A 21166-nucleotide genomic window follows, 5' to 3' on the forward strand; every position below is an offset into this window, starting at 1 on the left:
CATCCACTACCTCTGTCCTTAGTAGGATGAATCAATGCCTCCTCCAGAACCAGTGGAGAGATACATCCACTACCTCTGTCCTTAGCAGGATGAAGCACTCTGGGCACAAAGCCCCCTCCAGAACCAGCGGGGAAATACATCCACTACCTCTGTCCTTAGCAGGATGAAGCACTCTGGGCACAAAGCCCCCTCCAGAATCAGTAGAGAGATCCATCCACTACCTCTGTCCTTAGCAGGATGAAGTACTCTGGGGACAATGCCTCCTCCAGAACCAGTGGAGACTGTTATCCACTTGAGATACTGTGGCTTTGCACTCCCCAGGATATGGTAGTGGGCAACCCACCCACTGTAGAGACTTGAGAGACTGTGGCTTTGCACTCCCCAGGATGGAACAGTGGGCAACCCACCCACTGTATAGACTTGAGAGACTGTGGCTTTGCACTCTCCAGGATTGAACAGTGGGCATGTGGCCCTCTCATGGATTTGGCGTTGTGCACTCAACCAGCTGAGGTGCCCCCCCTTTCCCTCCCCCTGAGGTGCCTGTTTTCTTGCTCTCTGATGCCCCTGCACTGTTCTCTCCGTCATGGTCGGGGATCTTGTGTGGGCCTCGCCCATACCGTGTGGGCCCAGTGTTCCACGGACTTAATTGGAGCACTACCTGGACTACTATGCTTGGTATATATTTTGTTAATGGTGTATATATATATATTTTTGCATGCTTGATTTTAATATATTTCTATGGTTACACTCATTTCCTTTTGTCTTTGCATTCTTCCGGGGGGGTTGGAGGGTGTAACTATCATGTTTAAATATGTATTAGTGTGTGTGTTGTAGTGTGTGAGGGTGGGCGTGGGGGTGTTGCGTGTGTGTGTGTCTGTTTTTTCCCTCCCCCCTTCCCCTCCCCTGTGTCGTAGGTGCAGTACTCACCATTGTCTTCGCCGCCGGCGTTCGTGCTCCTGGTAGAGGAGCAGGAAGACTATTGCAGGGAGAATTTGGAGTTCCAGCTCCATGGTGTCCTAATTCCTCGTGGGGTGTGTAGAGGTGAGCGTTTTCCCTTTGGAATCCTGTTTCCGCCGTGTTTTTATCCGCAGTGAATCCGCCCCGGAAAAGGTAGCAGATTGGCCTGTTGTGATACTTTGTCCTCCGCCTGTTTGTTGGCGGTGACCGCCAAGATGTTTGTTTGTACCGCTGTGGCGGTCGGAGTGTTAAATTGGCTGTCTTTGTTGGCAGTTTCCACCACGGTCGTAATTGCAAAGTTTTTACCGCCGGCCTGTTGGCAGTCTTACCGCCGCTTTAACACCGACCGCCAGGGTTGTAATGACCACCTCAGTGTCACCCACTACAACTAGGCGACTGGATTCTCATCAAGATGCATCTTTGCAAAAGCTCCATCGAACCGAAATGGAAGGGGCCACATCAAGTTGTGCTTGTGACTAACTCTGCTGTGAATTGTGTTTGAATCTCACATTTCATCCATGTGGCTAACAGTGAAGACTACAGATGAAGAAACAGTGACAACAACCATTGATTCACAGAGTAAACCTCATGTTTGCACTGGAGCTCATGGGGGGAGAAATTAATTCTGAAACTGCTGAAGTTGGTGATGGTGAAAGTAAAGATCCTGGAGAAGGTGCCAGTAGCTGATTTCAATTTGAGAGTCAGGGTGAAGAACTCTTAGAAAGTCACGAGCAGCAGGAAGAATACGTCTCTGGTTCATGAAAGACTCCAGCTGAAAATCAGATTCTTAAGAACCCATAGGGAAAGAAGCAATTCGTAATGAGTCAAGTTACTACTGCTGATTAAAAAGCAAGTCCAACTGTGAGTGAAAAAGATTCAGCAGTTGTCACAAGTGAAGAAATAAAAGTTATGAGTGACTCAAGAAGATAAGTGGCCTAAGGAAGTGGAAAGAACTTGTAAACAAAGACATTCAGAGAATGAAAGATCAGAGTAAATTAGTGACAAACCATAAATAATTGAAATCGATTCTTAGAATAGTGATGTGAATCGTATGTTTCTAAGAGCCCAACAAGAAAATAATCAGAAACAGAAACTATACATCACCTGAGAGGCAGTTCGATGAAGAAGATGAAGAATTAGATGTGAAAGTCTAAAATCTAGCCAACTGTTACCAATTCATCTTTGAAGATGCTCTAGAAGAGAAACTACCTTGAATCTTTGCAAATACTGAAAGTTGTAAAATTTTGGACTCTGCAAGTGAACCTTTATTTTTGTCTCTTACTTATGTACCCAGGTGAAGAAATAGAATCATGAATATGTGAACTAAATAAATAGACTGGAAAAAGAAGAACTTTGAAAGCTGATGATTCCCAATTATTGCTTTAAAAGAAGAAGAAGTAAAGAAGATTTATTACCGTTTTGAAACAGAATCTTAATACTGATTTTTGGGTATTGAACTCTTATTTTTTGTTTTTGATCTCAGCAGAAATGACATACATCAGCTGCTATAACATTTTTAGTATGATTTCACTAATAGTTATTATTGATAGCTTTATTTGGCCTACTATTGTTGCCTAGTTCTTCCAGTTTCATCACAAGTTGAATTAGCTACAGTTCATAATGAAGTTAGACATAGCACATAGACGCATAGGGAAAGATTAGAGAGTAACTTTAAAAATAACTGTAAGAGGCTGGCTTGGTTTGTAGTGGGTACCAAAGGTACTTGCACCTTATACTAGGTCCAATTATTCCTTATTAGTGAAATGTAGTCAGTGTCTAGAAGCCGGGCTGTCTAGGGGTAGTTGTAGCTGAGCAGCCAAGGCTTATCTAGGAGTCATGCAATACCACTGTACTCATACAACACTTACAGGTACTTTATTTTGGTGACAGAAATGACAAAAATACCTTAGAGACTATACTCCCTTAGGAGGTAAGTAATATACACAGTGTATACAATAGAATGCAGAGATAGCTGTAAAAACTGTTGGAAAACAGTGCAAATTGTGAAAATCACAATAGTTAGAAATGGGCTTGGGGAACACAAACCATATACTAAAATGGTGTTATGCGAAAGTCGGTTTCCCACCTAAGCAAGTATAGTCTGGAGAGGGGCGCTGGGAGTGTAAGAAAACACCAAAGGTAAGTAATAGAACCCACCACAGAGCCCAGGAAAGCAGGAGTAAATCACAGTACGTTTCCTAGAACTCACAAGAACACATGATAGAAGATTTTGCAAGAACCAGAAGAGACTGCAATACACCAACAATGGATTCTTGGACCTGAAGACCTGTGGAAGAAGGGGATTAAGTCCAAGAAGCACTGAAGAGTCCAGGGAGAAGAGGAGCCCCTGCTAACCCAGATGAAGGTGCACAAGAAGAACCACCGGTGAAGAAGAACATTCAGTACTGCACCCAAGAAGACGGAGGCGGGTTCCTGGTTGGTGCAGATGATGTTCCACGCCGGATGGATTATTGCAGTCTGGTTTGTGTCGCTGGATTTTGCCAACACCCCTTGTCACACGCAAAGCTCGCAGCTAGCAGAAAATGGCGCTGCCTGGGGCCAGGAGGGACCTGGTGGCCTCTACCCAGGAGGGGGAAACAGAGGTGTCTCTCAGCAACTCTGAGAGTCCTCAGAAGACCAGGCAGTGTGTACAGGAGTCCTGCAGCATGGGGACAAAGAAGGTGGAAAAGGAGGCCCCCACAGCACTACACAAATGGATCCCATGCCGCCAGAGAACCACTCAGGAAGCTGTGCATTGCAAGATAGAGTGCTGGGGGCCTGAGCTGCACGGTGCATGAAGAACTTAGTGGAAGGATGCCAACAAATCTATGAAACACACTGTGCAGGGGGGTACTGTCTTGCGTGGGGAGGCAAGCTCTTACCTCCACCAAAGTTGAACAGCTGGACTTCAGGACCATCAGGACCACTTCAGTCCATGACCCGTGTTGCTGGATCCACAAACTTCTTCAGGAGAGGGGACCCAAGCCACCAGTCGTCGCTGCAGAGGGGTGCCTGCTGATGCAGGGAAGTGACTCCTTCACTTCAAGGAAAATTCCTTCGTTCTTCTGGTGCAGGCTGAAGACAGGCAGTCCTCGGAGGATGCACGACTTGGAAACAGTTGCAGATGCTGGAAGGAGCTGATGATTCAATGTTGCAGAAGTCATCTTTGCTTCTTTGTTGCAGTTTGTAGAGTACCTGGAGGGTCCAGATGCAGTTCAGTTGGTAGAAAGTGAAGTAGAGACTGCAGAGGATTCCTGCTGGAGTCTTGCAATCTGAATCTGAGGAAACACTCAGAGGAGAGACCCTAAGTAGCCCTGAAAGGGGGAGTGGTCAGCTACCAGGTAAGCACCTATCAGGGGAGGGCTCTGACGTCACCTGCTGGCACTGGCCACTCAGATGCTCCCAGAGTGGCCCACCACCTTGGAATCCAAGATGGAAATCCCAGGGTCACTCTGGAGGCGCTCTGGGCACCATCCCTGGGGCGGTGAAGGACAGGGGACTGGTCACTCCCCTTTCCTTTGTCCAGTTTCACGCCAGAACAGTGATCAGGGGTCCATGAACCGGTGTAGACTGGATTATGCAAGAAGGGCACCATCTGTGCCCTTCAAAGCATTTCCAGAGGCTCTAGGAGGCTACCCCTCCCATGCCTGTAACATCTATTTCCAAAGGGAGAGGGTGTAACACCCCTCTCCGAAATGAAATTCTTCATTCTGCCTTCCTGGGCTCGAGCTGCTTGAGCAACAGGAGGGCAGAAACCTGTCTGTGAGGTGGCAGTAGCTGAGGCTGCTGGAAAACCTCAGAAGGCTGGTATGGCAGTACTCGGGGTCCACTGTGGAGCCCCCAGAGTGCATGGCATTATGCAACCAATGTTAGAATCAGCATTGGGGTATAATTCCAAGATTTTAGACACCTTATATGGCCATATTCGGAGTTACCATTCTGAAGCTGGACATAGGTATTGACCTATGTCCAATGCATGCGTAAAATGGCATCCCCGCACTCACGAAGTCCGGGAAAATTGTCTTGAATGATGTGGGGGCACCTCTGCTAGTGCAGGGGTGCCCTCACACACAGGTACTCTGCACCCAGCCTTCATGGTTGGAAGGCCTGGTATATGGGTGACTTATAAGTGACCTGGTGCAGTGTAAATGGCTGTGAAATGGTGCATGCACCATTTCGCACAGACTGCAACGGCAGTCCTTTAGAACCCTTTGCATGGGCTCCCTAAGGGTGGCAAAAGTAATGCTGCAGCCCATAGGGATCCCCTGGAACCCGAATGCCCTGGGTAGCTAGGTACCATATACTAGGGATTTTATAAGGGGGCACCAGTATGCCAATTATGAGTGGAATACTGTATTAGCAGTATCCAGCAAACAAATTTAAAGGGGACAGAGCATAAGCACTGGGATTCTGGTTAGCAGGATCCCAGTGACACAGTCAAAAACACTGACAAACAGGTCGAAAATGGGGGTAACCATGCTAGAAAGAGGCTATTTTCTCACAATAACATATAAGCAAACTTATTGAAAGAACATATAGAGATCATGGGGATTGGGAAATGCTTTGTGTGTGCCTTTCTTCCTTCTTCTGCAGGTGAAGGATTTACATATAATCAACTGCCAATGTCATTTGTCATATAATATGTTTGTTAGCATGTTTAATAAGTAAGAGTTTTGTAATCAGATTTATCTGATTTCAAAATATATCAATGAAATATATTCTTGTTTCTGGAGTTCTTGGGTGTTTAGTAACCAATATTAGGTATTTAAAACCAGCTGCACAAACTAACCACAATATTAAAATTACTAAAGGGGAGTATGTGTGCAGTTTGAGGATAGAGGAGCACAATATTTTGAGGAATTTAACAAAAGGAAAATGAACATTTTGAAACATTTGAAAGTTGAAAAGAAAGTCAGAGAACAGATTAAGACTGAAAAAGAATTTGGGACTTCAAATGTACATTTAAGATTAAGGCCCTCATTACGACTTCGGTGGCCTTAAAAAAAGACCGCCAAAGGTGCGGGCGCCACCATACCGCCAGTGCTGGCGGTATTGGGGGCCCCCCTATTTTGACATTTCCCCTGGGCCAGCGGAAAAGTCACCTCAACTTTGAAGCCGGCTCATAAAAGAGCCGGCGGCAATGTTGATGTTCAGCGGGTGCAGCTGCACCCGTCGCGCATTTCACTGCCCGAAATTCGGGCAGTGAAATGCGCGATGGGGCTGTGCATGGGCAGTGCAGGGGCCCCCAGGGGCACCCTGAGTCCCCCTTACCGCCAGCCTTTCCATGGCGGTGTTTACCGCCATGGACAGACTGGTGGTTGGGGATTATGACCACCGGGCAGAAGCCTGGTGGTATAGTGGCTACAGGCGCGCGGCACAGGGCAGGTTCTCCGGTCACACTAAGGAGCACTTCAATTCGATCTCCTTGGTTGATGCTAGCGCAGACCTAGGGAGCCCATTCTCTAATATGGGTTGGGCGACTGTACTGACCAATTGACTTAGGAATACTTTGTCCTCAGTTTTGTAAGTGATTTTGCTTACACTTGTTTAATCATTGACACATAGGAGAAGTAGTCTAATAACAAAAACCTTTTTTCGTGGGTCCTGAAGAAGCGTCATAGGATCACTTTGTGACCAACTGTAGACGCGAAACATGTTGACCATGTAGGATTAGGTAAATTACCTTCCCTAATTATAGAGTGCAACGGTACATTATTTCCAGTAAACACTCTTAAATTTCCATTTTTAATCTTAGCCTGTACCCATTCTCTATCTCATTAAAATTATGATTTAGGTTCAGAGCTAATTTTAAGAGTTTTGTTTTTCTCATACTCTCCGGTTCTTCTTTTTTCTTCCTTTTCCCAGACCCTTGTTGTTAGCATTTTTAATATGGTTGAGTGCCACCCAGAATGCTGGGTGGCCCGCCAGGCATTGCAGCACCAGTCTGGTGAGGAGTTAGCCCGATGATGATACCTGTCACCCAATTGGGTGCTTGAGGGCCCTCCTGAAACATTCAGTATAGTTGCGCCACTTCAGAACTGAAGTGGTTCTCTGGCTTTTCTCTCTTTCGTGGAACAGTGCACTTTGTATTGATATTACAGGTTTATTGTGGGAGACTGTGCACTGGACCAGCAACCTCCCAGTCCCCTTTCTTGTCTATAAGGTATAGTGGAGGAGCCAGCGGTATGGCCATGGCAAGAAGCGCCACAGTCATAATACACTGGCGGAACACCACCAGCCTGTTAGCGGTGTTACCGCCAGTGTTCCGCCGGCCGCCAGGGTCGTAATGACCCCCTAAGAATGTAGTATCCGAGAAAGTGTGAATTATATATGGTGCGTTATGAACCTCCATGAGTTAATTCAATGGAGTTTGTGGAAGGAGTGAGAGTAAAAGAAGTTATGCTGTGAATTTTCATTGTTGAAGAGCTAATACTTAGGAGGAAATTCTTATATGTGTGGTCAGACTGCTTAATTTACTCTGCCTTATAATTGGGAGGGTTACTGCTCTCTCGCTTTAGTATGAGAGTTTACCATGGTAATGAGAGGAGTGATGCTGTTGGTTTGAGGAGAGTAAAAATAAGTTTTTGACAGATTGTGCTAGATCTGTTAGGAGCTATGATTCCTTCCATTTAGGGGCCATAAATGGTGTGAGATTTTCTAAGCTTGTAGATACGCTCACTTCTAACACTGACTGCTCATCAAAGCACATAAATAATGCATTTATTGCTATGCGTGCCATGATTATGCAAAACTGCCTACTGCTAGATATCCTTCTGGCAAAGGAAGGCAGAGTTTGCAGGGTTTTGAAGGTGAAAGAGTGCTTCACTCCGTGTTTCATCCCTGATAACAGTAGGGTTGTTAATGCTTATGTTTCTAAGACATTAATGTTTTTTGTGAAGTCAAAGCTTTTGAAAAATAGGGCTTATGAGAAAAAGGGGAAAAGATTTTAGTAAGTTTAGAGAGTGGTTTGATAGCCTGGGTGTGGTGCTAAGAGCTATACAAAAATCTGTAATTATTTTGTTAATTTGTGTGATTGTTCTCTTTCTCTTATGAAAAGTTTCTGAATTATTATTTTCAAAATGAGGGAGTAAGGAGAAAAATATGTTGTCTAAAAGGAAGAGTTATGAGCTGGAGATGGAAGATGCCGGAGATAGAGTATAAAAAATCAAGATGTTGGAAGAATACAAACGCAAGAAACCCAAAATAATGAAGACTGTATTATAATTAGTTGAAGGGTTAGATAGACTCAGCAATGCGGGGAAACTGAGAAAACCTCTGTGAATTAATCACAAATGTGCATTATTATCAAAGTACAGAATCGTACTCTACACTCCAATTGATACATGTACAGTGATATGATGCTATTGCTTTTAAAACAATTTAGAATGACCAGTTAAATTGTGTTTTCATGGCTTTTGCTAACTAGGCCTTAACGCCCTCATATTCTCATTGAATGTCACATTCAGTGTTATTCATTACTGCTGCACGTAGTCAAGCAAGTCATACATTTATTTCTGAATCACACTGTTATTAAAAAAGACTCTCTAGCATGGGCTCACAGGTGTAACATTTCTCTAAGGATCTTCTGCTTGCAAACAGTATTATATTCATTCCCAGTGGTTCACTGTTGTTTATGTAACTAGCTTGTTTTGACACTGTAGGAGGCTGGACTGGCTTGTAGTGGGTACCAAGCGGTACTTACACCTTGCACCAGGCCCAGGTATCCCTTATTAGTGTAGAGGGGTGTCTAGCAGCTTAGGCTGATAGAAAAGGTAGCTTAGCAGAGCAGCTTAGGCTGAACTAGGAGACGAGTGAAGCTCCTACAGTACCACTAGTGTCATATGTACAATATCATAAGAAAACACAATACACAGATATACTCAAAATAAAGGTACTTTCTTTTTATGACAATAGGCCAAAGTATCTCAGTGAGTACCCTCAGTATGAGGATAGCAAATATACACAAGATATATGTACACAATACCAAAATATACAGTAATAGCAATAGAAAACAGTGCAAACAACGTATAGTCACAATAGAATGCAATGGGGGCACATAGGGATAGGGGAAACACAAACCATATACTCTAGAAGTGGAATACGAACCACGAATGCACCCCAAACCTATGTGACCTTGTAGAGGGTCGCTGGGACTGTAAGAAAACAGTGAGGGTTAGAAAAATAGCCCACCCCAAGACCCTGAAAAGTGGGTGCAAAGTGCACCTAAGTTCCCCAAAGAGCACAGAAGTCCTGATAGGGGAATTCTGCAAGGAAGACCAACACCAGCAATGCAACAACGATGGATTTCCTGACGCGGGTACCTGTGGAACAAGGGGACCAAGTCCAAGAGTCACGATCAAGTCAGTAGTGGTCAGATGCCCAGGAAATGCCAGCTGTGGGTGCAAAGAAGATGCCACCGGATGGTAGAAGCTGTGGATTCTGCAAGAACGACAAGGGCTAGAAACTTCCCCTTTGGAGGATGGATGTCGCACGTTGTGAAGAGTCGTGCAGAGGTGTTTTTGTGCAGAAAGACCGCAAACAAGCTTTGCTAGCTGCAAGGGTCGCGGTTAGGGTTTTTGGATGCTGCTGTGGCCCAGGAGGGACCAGGATGTCGCCAATTCCGTGAGGGGACAGAGGGGGCACCCAGCAAGACAAGGAGCCCTCTCAGAAGCAAGCAGCATCCGCAGAAGTGCTGGAACAGGCACTACAAAGTGTAGTGAACTGGAGCTCACCCGAAGTCACAAAAGAGGGTCCCACGATGCCGGAGGACAACTCAGGAGGTCGTGCACTGCAGGTTAGAGTGCTGGGGACCCAGGCTTGGCTGTGCACAAAGGAAATCCTGGAAGAGTGCACAGGAGCCGGAGTAGCTGCAAAACACGTGGTTTCCAGCAATGCAGTCTAGCGTGGGGAGGCAAGGACTTACCTCCACCAAACTTGGACTGAAGAGTCACTGGACTGTGGGAGTCACTTGGACAGAGTTGCTGAGTTCAAGGGACCTCGCTCGTCGGGCTGAGAGGAGACCCAGAGGACCGGTGATGCAGTTCTTTGGTGCCTGCGGTTGCAGGAGGAAGATTCCGTTGACCCACGGGAGATTTCTTCGGAGCTTCTAGTGCAGAGAGGAGGCAGACTACCCCCACAGCATGCACCACCAGGAAAACAGTCGAGAAGGTGGCAGGATCAGCGTTACAAGGTCGCAGTAGTCGTCTTTGCTACTTTGTTGCAGTTTTGCAGGCTTCCAGCGCGGTCAGCATTCGATTCCTTGGCAGAAGGTGAAGAGAGAGATGCAGAGGAACTCTGATGAGCTCTTGCATTCGTTATCTAAAGAATTCCCCAAAGCAGAGACCCTAAATAGCCAGAAAAGGAGGTTTGGCTACCTAGGAGAGAGGATAGGCTACTAACACCTGAAGGAGCCTATCAGAAGGAGTCTCTGACGTCACCTGCTGGCACTGGCCACTAAGAGCAGTCCAGTGTGCCAGCAGCACCTCTGTTTCCAAGATGGCAGAGGTCTGGAGCACACTGGAGGAGCTCTGGGCACCTCCCAGGGGAGGTGCAGGTCAGGGGAGTGGTCACTCCCCTTTCCTTTGTCCAGTTTCGCGCCAGAGCAGGGCTGGGGGATCCCTGAACCGGTGTAGACTGGCTAATGCAGAGATGGGCACCATCTGTGCCCATCAAAGCATTTCCAGAGGCTGGGGGAGGCTACTCCTCCCCAGCCCTGACACCTTTTTCCAAAGGAAGAGGGTGTAACACCCTCTCTCTGAGGAAGTCCTTTGTTCTGCCCTCCTGCGCCACGCCTGGCTGAACCCCAGGAGGGCAGAAACCTGTCTGAGGGGTTGGCAGCAGCAGCGGCTGCAGTGAAACCCCGGGAAAGGTAGTTTGGCAGTACCCGGGTCTGAGCTAGAGACTCGGGGATCATGGAATGCCAGAATGGCATTGGGGTGACAATTCCATGATCTTAGACATGTTACATGGCCATGTTCGGAGTTACCATTGTGACGTTATACATATATCGTGACATATGTATAGTGCACGCGTGTAATGGTGTCCCCGCACTCACAAAGTCCGGGGAATTTGCCCTGAACAATGTGGGAGCACCTTGGCTAGTGCCAGGGTGCCCACACACTAAGTAACTTAGCACCCAACCTTTACCAGGTAAAGGTTAGACATATAGGTGACTTATAAGTTACTTAAGTGCAGTGGTAAATGGCTGTGAAATAACGTGGACGTTATTTCACTCAGGCTGCACTGGCAGGCCTGTGTAAGAATTGTCAGATCTCCCTATGGGTGTCACAAGAAATGCTGCAGCCCATAGGGGTCTCCTGGAACCCCAATACCCTGGGTACCTTAGTACCATATACTAGGCAATTATAAGGGTTTTCCAGTATGCCAATGTAAATTGGTAAAATTGGTCACTAGCCTGTTAGTGACAATTTGGACAGAAATGAGAGAGCATAACCACTGAGGTTCTGGATAGCAGTTAGTCATAACACAGGTAACACATACAGGGCACACTTATGAGCACTGGGGCCCTGGCTAGCAGGGTCCCAGTGACACATACACTAAAACAACATATATACAGTGAAATATGGGGTTAACATGCCAGGCAAGATGGTACTTTCCTACAGACACCTCCAGGTGACACAAAGTCAGAGGGGTTGAATCAATATTTATAGTGGGTTAGTGGTTAAATGCTATGGCTGTATGATTATTGCAAAATCTTTGTTCTGATTTGTTGAAAATGTATTTGTTTGTTCAACCACAACAATTCTGCAGTTTTCTCTTTGAGGAGATTTTCTATATAAACCCTAGATTTTTGAGTGAGCCAGATCTTAAGAGACCTTTCCTATCCTACTAGAGATGCTGTCCGATTTCTTCCTGATTTTGCTACATATTTAGAATGTAGTCTATTTTTTATTTTTCTTAATATTCTTTTTTTAAAACATTTTATCAATGTAACCCGCATCTTTCAGTGTGCCCTCCCACTGCCCCATGCCTGCAGAATATCCCTCTTAGCCACCATCAGTGCCACATTGCAAAACATGGGGGGTGTCTGTGTAGTGTCTGCTCTCCCCACATTCCTAATACAAAAAGAACACATGATGGACGGATTGCTGTACAACGTCAAACATTCAAGCCCAGTCAGAGATCTGGACCTAAATCCATAGTTTTTTTGCCCACCATGCCACCCCAGTTTGGACCCAGCCATATACAAATCAGTCATGGCCCTGCATCCCATAGACACGGTCCAGCCCAAATTGCTAGGTCACGTCCTTTCTGGACTGGAAATAAGCATCCTGGGGCCGGTTCCGAGGTATCACCCCTCATCAGCCAGGCTAGCTTGAATCCAGTGGCACAGTGAGCCTGGGACCCATGTTCCTAGACACACCACTTGTGCTGGTAGTTCGAGTGGATGCCCCATCATCTGTTCCATGTACCCCAGTACACTCAGCCAGAAGGTCTCAAAATCTGGGCATTCCCATAAAAAATGCACCAGTGCCCTCTTTGGTTGCAGCCTTGAAGGTGTCGGTCTTCGGAGATCTTGCCAATTTTGTAGAGCCTGGTTAGCGTATAGTATGATCTATGCAACTTCTTATCTGCATGAGCATGAAACCTGCTCTTATCACTACTTCACTTGGGTATCTGCATGCTTCCTCCCTGTCTGTAACCTTGATTATCCCCAAATCTAGTTCCCACTTTCCTTTGACCTGTCTGGGGGTTGTAGGCTGCTCCTAGATAGAGTTGCATAGATCTGCAAAATCGCATGTTTGCGCAATGGGGCTGTCAGAATGCTGTATGTTTCTTTGGCTATTTTTCCCAGTTGTGTTGTGTATTAAGCGAGAGTGTGCTTTACCTGAATATATTTAAATCTTGAGGAGTCTGATAGAGAAAACTGTTCTTGGGGTTCTTTAAATGACAACACGCCCCTCAGGCCCACCTTGGAAATACCTATTAAATACCCTTGTCGGAAGCCGGTGAAGTTGTTCAGGTCTGTGAGCCTTTCTCAGTCCCATAGGAGCACCTCTAGAGTACTTTTCCCCTTCGAGTCCATAGCCTTGGTCGGGTCTTTCCAGATCCGAACTACATTGGCCGTAGTGTTCTGCGATGTCCTTTAGGTATCCCTACTTAATAATGCCCTAGGGTACTCCGTCGAGGCAGCGCCCTTCTATCTGCCATAAAGGCAGGATCAACTGCTCTAACAAGGCCCAATAACTGCTCACCGTCAGCTGGGCTGACCAGTAGTATAATTTGAGATTAGTTAGTGTGTTTCCCCCTTCATATTGGTTGTTCCATAGACAGCAGCCCTCTTTTGGTTTCCGCCACTGTTTGGAAAAATGTCTGAGGGATTCTGTATGGCATGCTTTGCAGTGCGTACAAGAATTTTGGTAGTTATATCATTCTTTATAGGGTGGTCCTGTCCAGTAGGGACAGTGGCAGCTTTCTTGAGCAGGCTATGTTGGTCTTAACCTGGGGTGAGTAGTCACCCCAGGTTCATTGCTATAAAGTCCACGGGGTCATAGTAATAAACAAACCCAGATACTGAAAACCATCCACGGTCCATTATAGAGGCTAATGCCATCCCCAGGTATGCACCATCCTGACTTGCACCAGTTGATGAGAATCCTAGATTATCTTGGAAATGTATTTAATATGACCATCACTCTTGGGATGGAGTTTATGGTGTCTGCCAAATTAAGAAGCAGATCATCCGCATGTAATGAGCTCTTGTCCTCCCAGTCCTAGTCCAATCGTAGACCTCTCAGCAGAGCATCCTTCCTTATTCACCTGCTAAGGGCTCAATGGCCACAGCAGGGAGGGACAGCGGGCATCCCTGTCTGGTACCCCTACCAGTTCAAATTCCAGTGATATTGCCTCATTGACTCTCACTCTAGCCAGCGGTGCTGTGTATAATAGACAGACCCAAGCCATAAAAGCTGGGTAAAATCCCATCTTTATTAGCACCGTCATTAAGTAGGGCCGTTCAGGGGAGCTAAATGCCTTCTCTGCATCCAGCAGAGTATCACTGCAGGTTTCTGGAGGATTTTGCTTCACTCCGGTAACCCATATAATTGTCTAAGATGGTGTTTCATGGCTTTATGTGACGTAAACCCCAATTGACCTGCTTTGATCAGGTTACCCACCACATCATAGAGGTGGTTTGCCAATACTTTTACCAATATTGTTGCCTCTAGGTTCAACAGCAAGATGGGCCTATAAGAGCCACAATCTTCTAGTTGTTTCCCCTGAACTATGACAGCAGTTTGGACATCCTTAGGTAGGAATCTCATTGCCTGGGCACCTCAGTACATTTTCAAGAGGGCTTGCTCAATTTGCTTCTCAAGCACTTAAAAACGTCTGCAGGCCAACCATTTGGCCCGGGCATCTTCCTACCTTGAAGTTGCTGTATGACCTCTATGATTTATGTTGCTCCTATCCCTCGATCAAGACTATCTCTATCCTCCATCATCAATGCCATGGTGGGATTATCTCCCCCGAAGTCCCGGAGGTTCTGTTCATCATAATGTTGACGGGGTTGATATAGGGTTTTTGAGAAGTTCACAAAAATGGTTACGATCTCTGGGGTAGTACAAGCCCTCAGTTCTGTCTCATGGAGAATCTCACATACTATTCTGTGGCCTTCCATGTAGAATAAGCATCTAAAGTTGGCTAACCTCTACCTTCCCAGGATGAACCCATTTCTGTTTGGCGAACCAGTTTTTGCAGTATTGCTATGATAACAATAATCTTTTAAGTATCTTATAGTGTGTTTTAAGGCATGGTTAAAGGTCTAAAAGGTTTCTTGTCAGTAGGCCTAGTATTAAGGAGGCAAAGTGTTGGCTCCTTAGTTATTCTGCGCAGTGTTCCTATCAGGAAAATGTCCTCAAAGAGCTCGGACAATTGTGGAGCTAGTAGACCTATGTAAGTCAAATAAAACTCTGGTGAAAGTCCATCCGAACCTGTGCTCTAGTGTTACATTGATTATCAAACCAAAAACGTTTCATTCAGATGGTCTTTCCCTAAGGAATAATGGAGAAATCCATATAATTTGTATTTTTCAGCATATTTTCAACTTTGTTTCTCTGTTTCTCTTTATAGATGTACTGTCATTACCAATATTGGTGCCAGTGCTACTGGGACATTCCAGTGCCACGGAATGAAAGGCCGATACCTGAACATCATAGTACCAGGAATAACGGCATTTCTCACACTCTGTGAAGTTCAGGTTTTTGGAGACCTTGTATACGACCATGCTGGCTGAAGAACACAATTAATGATATTGAGTTGTGAATGTTCAGATTGTTAATGTCAAATTAAAAGATGCATCATTGCTTCCCAGTGATTAATTGTCATTTTAACTCAGATAATTGAAACTATTTTCTAACATGTCATTCTTCAATTCATATGTTAAATATATTTACCAAAGTCTTTTTCGTAAAAAATAAGTGATTATATCTTTAAGCTTAAATAATAAAAATGTGATTAATAAAATATATGTCTGCAATCCATTTGCATGTAATGCATGTATATGGTGATAAGTGTAAGTGTTTGTGAGAAGACTGCCTGAAAATAATTAAAAAAAAGGCCTGCCAATTCTATACTTATTAGGGTATTTTAAACACAGTAAAGTCACTGTGTGTTTAGTTCGTTTAGGTGGAACCGGGCCAAAGAAATCCCAATAGAAATGAAACATGTGAATTTAATTTTTTCAGCCTGAGGGCTCCTCATGACCTTAATTTCGTGGCCAGACCTCAGATGGCAGACTGTCCTTCCCTTTTATTGTGGTCTGGCTTAACAGCTCAGCGTGCCCAGACAATTGTGTTATAATCATCAGAAAAGGGGCTTTGGCTCCCCCCACATGTGGGGAGCCAGGAGTACATATGTTGATGGGGCAGACGTTGTATGCTTCCACAAAAAGTGCTTGGCCTGCATACAGCTGTGGTCATTTTGGCTCCCTCAGCTTGAAACTTTCAGGTCCACAAACTTGACATGGTTTTGCTATTAAAGTGTCCCAGATAACTAGATAATTTATGATGTTTTTCTCTGGCAGCAGGACAGATGGTGGGAGGAGGGCAGTCATAACCCTAGATGGATTTTTGGACCAGCTTACAAGTTTAACTGTCACCTGACCTTATGTAGGCAACAAAAAAAGCTTTCTGAGTCCTACTGATAGAGGGGCTTAAGCTTCACTCACATGTTGGTCTCATTGAGTACAGGATTTAAGTCAACCAAAGTTTTGTACTTCCACTAAATATCCTGTATGTATTGCATTTTTCAGCTTGTGACAGCAATTATACTAAACGCAGCAGGACTGAGTTGGTTCTGGGGGAAGCCATTAATCATGGCTACAGGCCAGATCTGTTTACTATGAAATGTTATGATAATGGTACTAGGCCTGACATATTTATTGTGACAAGCATATGGTAAAGTTGATAGAAGTTTAGGTGTGGATTGTTAATACTCTATATTAAAGCCTACAGATAGGTATTTTGCTGCGTGAAATCTCACAGATTTCCATGGCGGGCAAGGGTTTTAACGTAGGCCACCTATTCTGGCAAACTTTGGGGTCGTTACCCTGTAATGATTCTTGTTAGACCCTATTGAGCATAGTCATGTATTGTTATGCAAGCTACATTTTTCTACATATTTGTAATTTTATAACTGCCTGCATAATGGTTGACAGTCTATGTGCACTTGAATAGGGTGGTGTTGGGTGAAGTGTAATGCCAATCTTAAAGTGCAAACGCTTCATCACTTAATTGGGAAAAGCATTCCGGATTTCATAATTTTAATCTATTTATTATGAAACGTTATGACCAACCCTGTAGTCCTTACCTACTTATTGTGAAAAGCATGTGTTAACGACAATAGTGTTGTAAGGATGGATTATTAGACGCTCTGCTAAAGCCTTGTGGCAGGTATTTTGTTACATGAAATTTCGCAGATTACTGTAGTAGGCAAGGCTTTTGGTGATTTACCAGATTAAACTGTAGGGTACATGATATGTACAACAATAATACTTCTTCAGCTGTCTTAGGAGATATGGCCCATATTTATGAAAAATGATGCACAACTGTGCTAGCGCAGTTGTGCCCCAAAAAATGTGACACAGGTTAACACCATTCCTTAGCGACATCTGTGCACCATATTTAAAAAAGACACATGATGGCGCTAAGGAATAGCTAGTGTCATAGAAAATGATGTTAGCCGGGGCTGGAAGGCGTTAAGAAAAATGGTGCTAGTGGACCAAAAATTAGGCTAGACTGATTAGCGGCAAAAAATCTGCTACTAGTCAGCCTAGCGTCATTTTTGGACGCACAAGCAGCCAAAAAATGAAAGACATAGACAGTAGACATTAACACAACCCCAATGCTCACCACAGGGGACCAGTGTCCCCACGACAACCCCAGACAGACCCAGTGCCAGCGAGGGGGCCCGATGTAAGGGGTCCCCAGTGGCCCACAACAGTTACGCATGTCAACTTACCAGTGGTGGGCTCCCTCCATTTGTAGTGTCCCTGTGGTGTGGGTGGTGGTGATGTTGGGGGTTGGGTTGGGCATCTATGTGCCCAAAATAATGACCCCATGGTGGACTTATAGTGTTTCCAGTGGAACATGTATCTAACCTCACTTTAACGTCTGGTCTGACCAGGAGTTAATATTTGATGCTAATAGGCCTTAGCGTTATTATTTGGGTCCGTCTTCTAGGTGCGCTTCGTTTTAGAATTGGGAGGTAAACATGGCGCTGGAGGGCTAGCGTAATTTAGGTGGGTTTGTGCTTCCTAAAAATGATGCTATCTCATATATTTTTTACGCTAGACATATCTAGCGTCAAAATATAAATATGGAGTTATGTTAGCACGGCCTTAGCGTCAAATAAAATGACGCTAAGGTGGCGCTAACCTTTCATAAATATGGGCCATAGTATTTTACTTTGCTAACTATACTTCTGTATGCATTTGTACTTTGATGACTGTATGTTGGATGGTTGTCTTGTGGAAAGTGTACGCTTTAGTGCTATTGGCTTAGGTTGGTTATGGTGACAAGCCAATAATAAAGGCTACACGCCTGATAGTTTATTATGAAAAGTTATGATAAAGGCAGTAGGCCTGACAAATTAATTGTGAAAAGCATACCTTAAGGTCAGTAGACATTAAAGAGTGCATTGTTATTACTGTGAATTAAAACCTACTGCTAGTTTATTTTAACATGGAATCACATAGATTGCTTTAGTAGGCAAAGGCTTTGGTGTTGGTACACCCTATAACAAACCATGAGTATAGAAGATTTGCACTGTGATAATCATTGTTAAGCCCTGTTAGGAGTGATACAATTTTGCTTTGCCAACTGTAATTTTGCATACATTTGCAATTTTATGACTGCATGCTTGATGACTGCCCCTTTGTAAAGTTTATGTGTGGGTGTAGCTTCAGCAGGAGTGTGGGGTGTTGCACCCCCCTTAATAAAAGTATTTTCCGATAAATAGATGGGTACAGGTGATTTTCGTCAGGGACAGTGATATATATGTTGGCATTCAACAGTGCATTTTGCATACACACAGACAGAAATGCACACACATTCTCTCCCTCTCTCTTTTGAAAGCTATCAAAAATATTGGTTATTTTACAAAACATTGTGTTTTTTTCTCTTAGTACTACTACTAATACGCATTCCTTTCCCTTTCCACTTCCCCTTAGGCCCATCTCATGTCCCCTGCTTGCTTTATAATGTATTTAAAGATTAAGGCCCTCATTTGGACTTTGGCGGTCATTTTCACTGACCGCCAAAGCCCAACCCGCTATACGACCGCCAGTGCTGGTGGTCAGCAGACCACCACATAACATGTGCTAGCTGCTTTCCACCCTTATTGAGATGGAAAGCAGCCAGCAGTTGTGCTGTCGGTCGGTGCTGCAGAGGCGGTTCCCTCACGGCACCACCATGCCAGCAGGACTCCGCCCGCCATATTACAAGCCATAATACGGCTTGGCGGAATCCGCCTGGTGTGGTGGTTGTGGTGAGGGAAGACCACCAGGACCCATCCCCTCCTGGACGTCCCCCTCGGCGAAGAAGGTAAGTAGGTGTCTGAAAGAAGGGGTATGGGGCTGTGTGTCTGGGTGCGTGTGTGCGTGTTTGCAGAGGGGGTTACTGAATGCGTGCGTGTCTGCAAGTGAATATGAATGTGTGTGTGTGGGGTGTGCGCATGTATGGGGTTGTCTGTGTGGATGAATGCGAGTGAGTGGGGGTGTCTGTGTCAATGAATGCGAGTGAGTGGGGTGTCTGAGTGCAAGCATTCATGTGCTGCATGTGTGTGTACGTCAATGCATATGAACGTGAAGGGGTGGGGGTTTTGAGTGTGTGAATGTGTGGGGGGGTATGGATGTGTTGGGACATATGTGTTTGTGTGTGCTGGCGACTGGAATAAAGATTCCTGTCGCCAGGTGCGTGACCATCAGTGTTTTCGTGGCAGGATGACCGCCACGGAAAGCCTGACGGTGTGAAACCTTGTAACCTGGACGGCAGGCTGAGGCCTGCTGCAGCGGTGCGACTGCACCGGCGGACCAGGCGGGGTTGTGGAGGCTTGGTGTCTGCCAAGCCGCACAACTCTTAATGTGGTGGTCCTTACCACCAGCACCACGGCGAGACTGGCGGTCTAAAGACCGCCAGCCTCGTAATGAGGGCCTAAATTCCAGCCTGAATTTTGTAAAATATGAAGCTGAAACCTCCAAGCTTACTGAAAAAGCTACGCCCCTGAGCTTATATTCAGTAGAGTAGGCCTAAATTGGTTATGGCGACAAGCCAATAATAACAGCTAAATACTCAATTGGTGTGCAGGGGCATGTTGCCTGTTTATTATGAAACTTTATTACTAAGGCAGTAAGCCTTGTGTATGTATTGTGAACAACAGATGGTAAAACCAGTGGATTGTTGTCACAGTGTGTAACAGGCCATCAATATGTATTTGGTCACCTGTAATCTCACAATAACCATCGTAAGCAAGGGTAATGGTGTTGGTCACCGACTCTGACAATGCCTGGGAGTAGAATTTCACTGTGATGATTTTTGTTAGGCCTTACTGAGAGCGGCTGAATATTGTTTTTCCAACTGTAATTTTGTACATATGTGTAAACGTATGAATGTTTGCATAATGGTTACCAGCTTCTGCACTCTTCTTTAGGTATGACTGGGTTGTACATAGTGTGAAGTCATTGGTAAAGGGTATGGGCCTTATCAATTCGCTGAGAAAAGCTGTATCAGATTCCTTAGGTGGGATCTCTTTATAATGAAAAGGTATGACAAAGCAAGTAGGCCTTACTTACATATTGTGAAAAGTATGGCTAAAAAGCAAATAGCTCTTATGGGGAGATTGCAATTACGCTGTGCTAAAGCCTGTAGGCAGGGACTTTCTTTCGTGGAATCTCACAGATTACTTTAATAGGCAACAGGTTTTGGTGCTGGTGACGCACCTAAGCAAGCCATGGCAATATATGATTTGCGCTATCATAATTTGTATTGGGCTCTATTCAAAGGGGGTTTGCATTGTTTTTACAACAGTATATTGTACATATTTGCAATGCTATTATGGTATACCTGATGGTTGCCTTGTGGGAAGTCCCATGAAGCAACACAGTAGATCTGAGTTGCTTATTGTGAAACGTTAATGATTAGCGTCAAAAGCTTGATTGTTTTTAATGCAAAGTTGTGATAAAGGCAGTAAGCCTGACATAGTGTTGAAAGGTGGATTATTAGTAGATGCAGGTAGGTACCTACATCTAGCAATAAGTCCACAATCACACATAAGGTCAAGTTAAGGTCTCAAAAATGAATTCTTGCTCAACCCTTGGTAGTTTGGCTGCAAACAGACAAGCTTAACCTAGGAGACAGGAGTATAAAGAATTTAAAAACACCAGTACATTAAATAAGTAAGACACAAAAAACAATAAAAATTCCACAACAGTTTATAAACATAGTTTGTATTTTTATGATTAAATGAAGCTAAAACAACAAAAATCCAATATAGGGAGCCAGAGATATAAATTTTTAAAGATTAAAACTAAAACTAACTCTTAGAGGCAAATACCGCCCAAATAGTTAAAAAAAACTTCACGTTGGACCGGGACAGAGTAAAGAGTTCCAGCCGCCCCTGATCTAACACTTTTACATTTACTTCCAGAAGTGTTTTTTGATGCAGGGAAGTGGTCCAAAAATCCTATCCAAGG

General features: G+C 44.7%; 1 protein-coding gene across 1 annotated transcript in view; it reads left to right on the forward strand.

The window, feature by feature from the left end:
- LOC138296999 (uncharacterized) overlaps positions 1 to 21166 on the forward strand; it is a 178244-nt gene that overhangs the window by 34433 nt on the left and 122645 nt on the right. Inside the window, exon 4 of the mRNA XM_069236515.1 lies at positions 15049 to 15208. Within this exon, the coding sequence (XP_069092616.1) occupies positions 15049 to 15208 (160 nt within the window). The remainder of the gene's footprint in view (positions 1 to 15048; positions 15209 to 21166) is intronic.

This window comes from Pleurodeles waltl, chromosome 5 (genome assembly GCF_031143425.1).
Source record: "Pleurodeles waltl isolate 20211129_DDA chromosome 5, aPleWal1.hap1.20221129, whole genome shotgun sequence".
NCBI classification, from domain to species: domain Eukaryota; kingdom Metazoa; phylum Chordata; class Amphibia; order Caudata; family Salamandridae; genus Pleurodeles; species Pleurodeles waltl.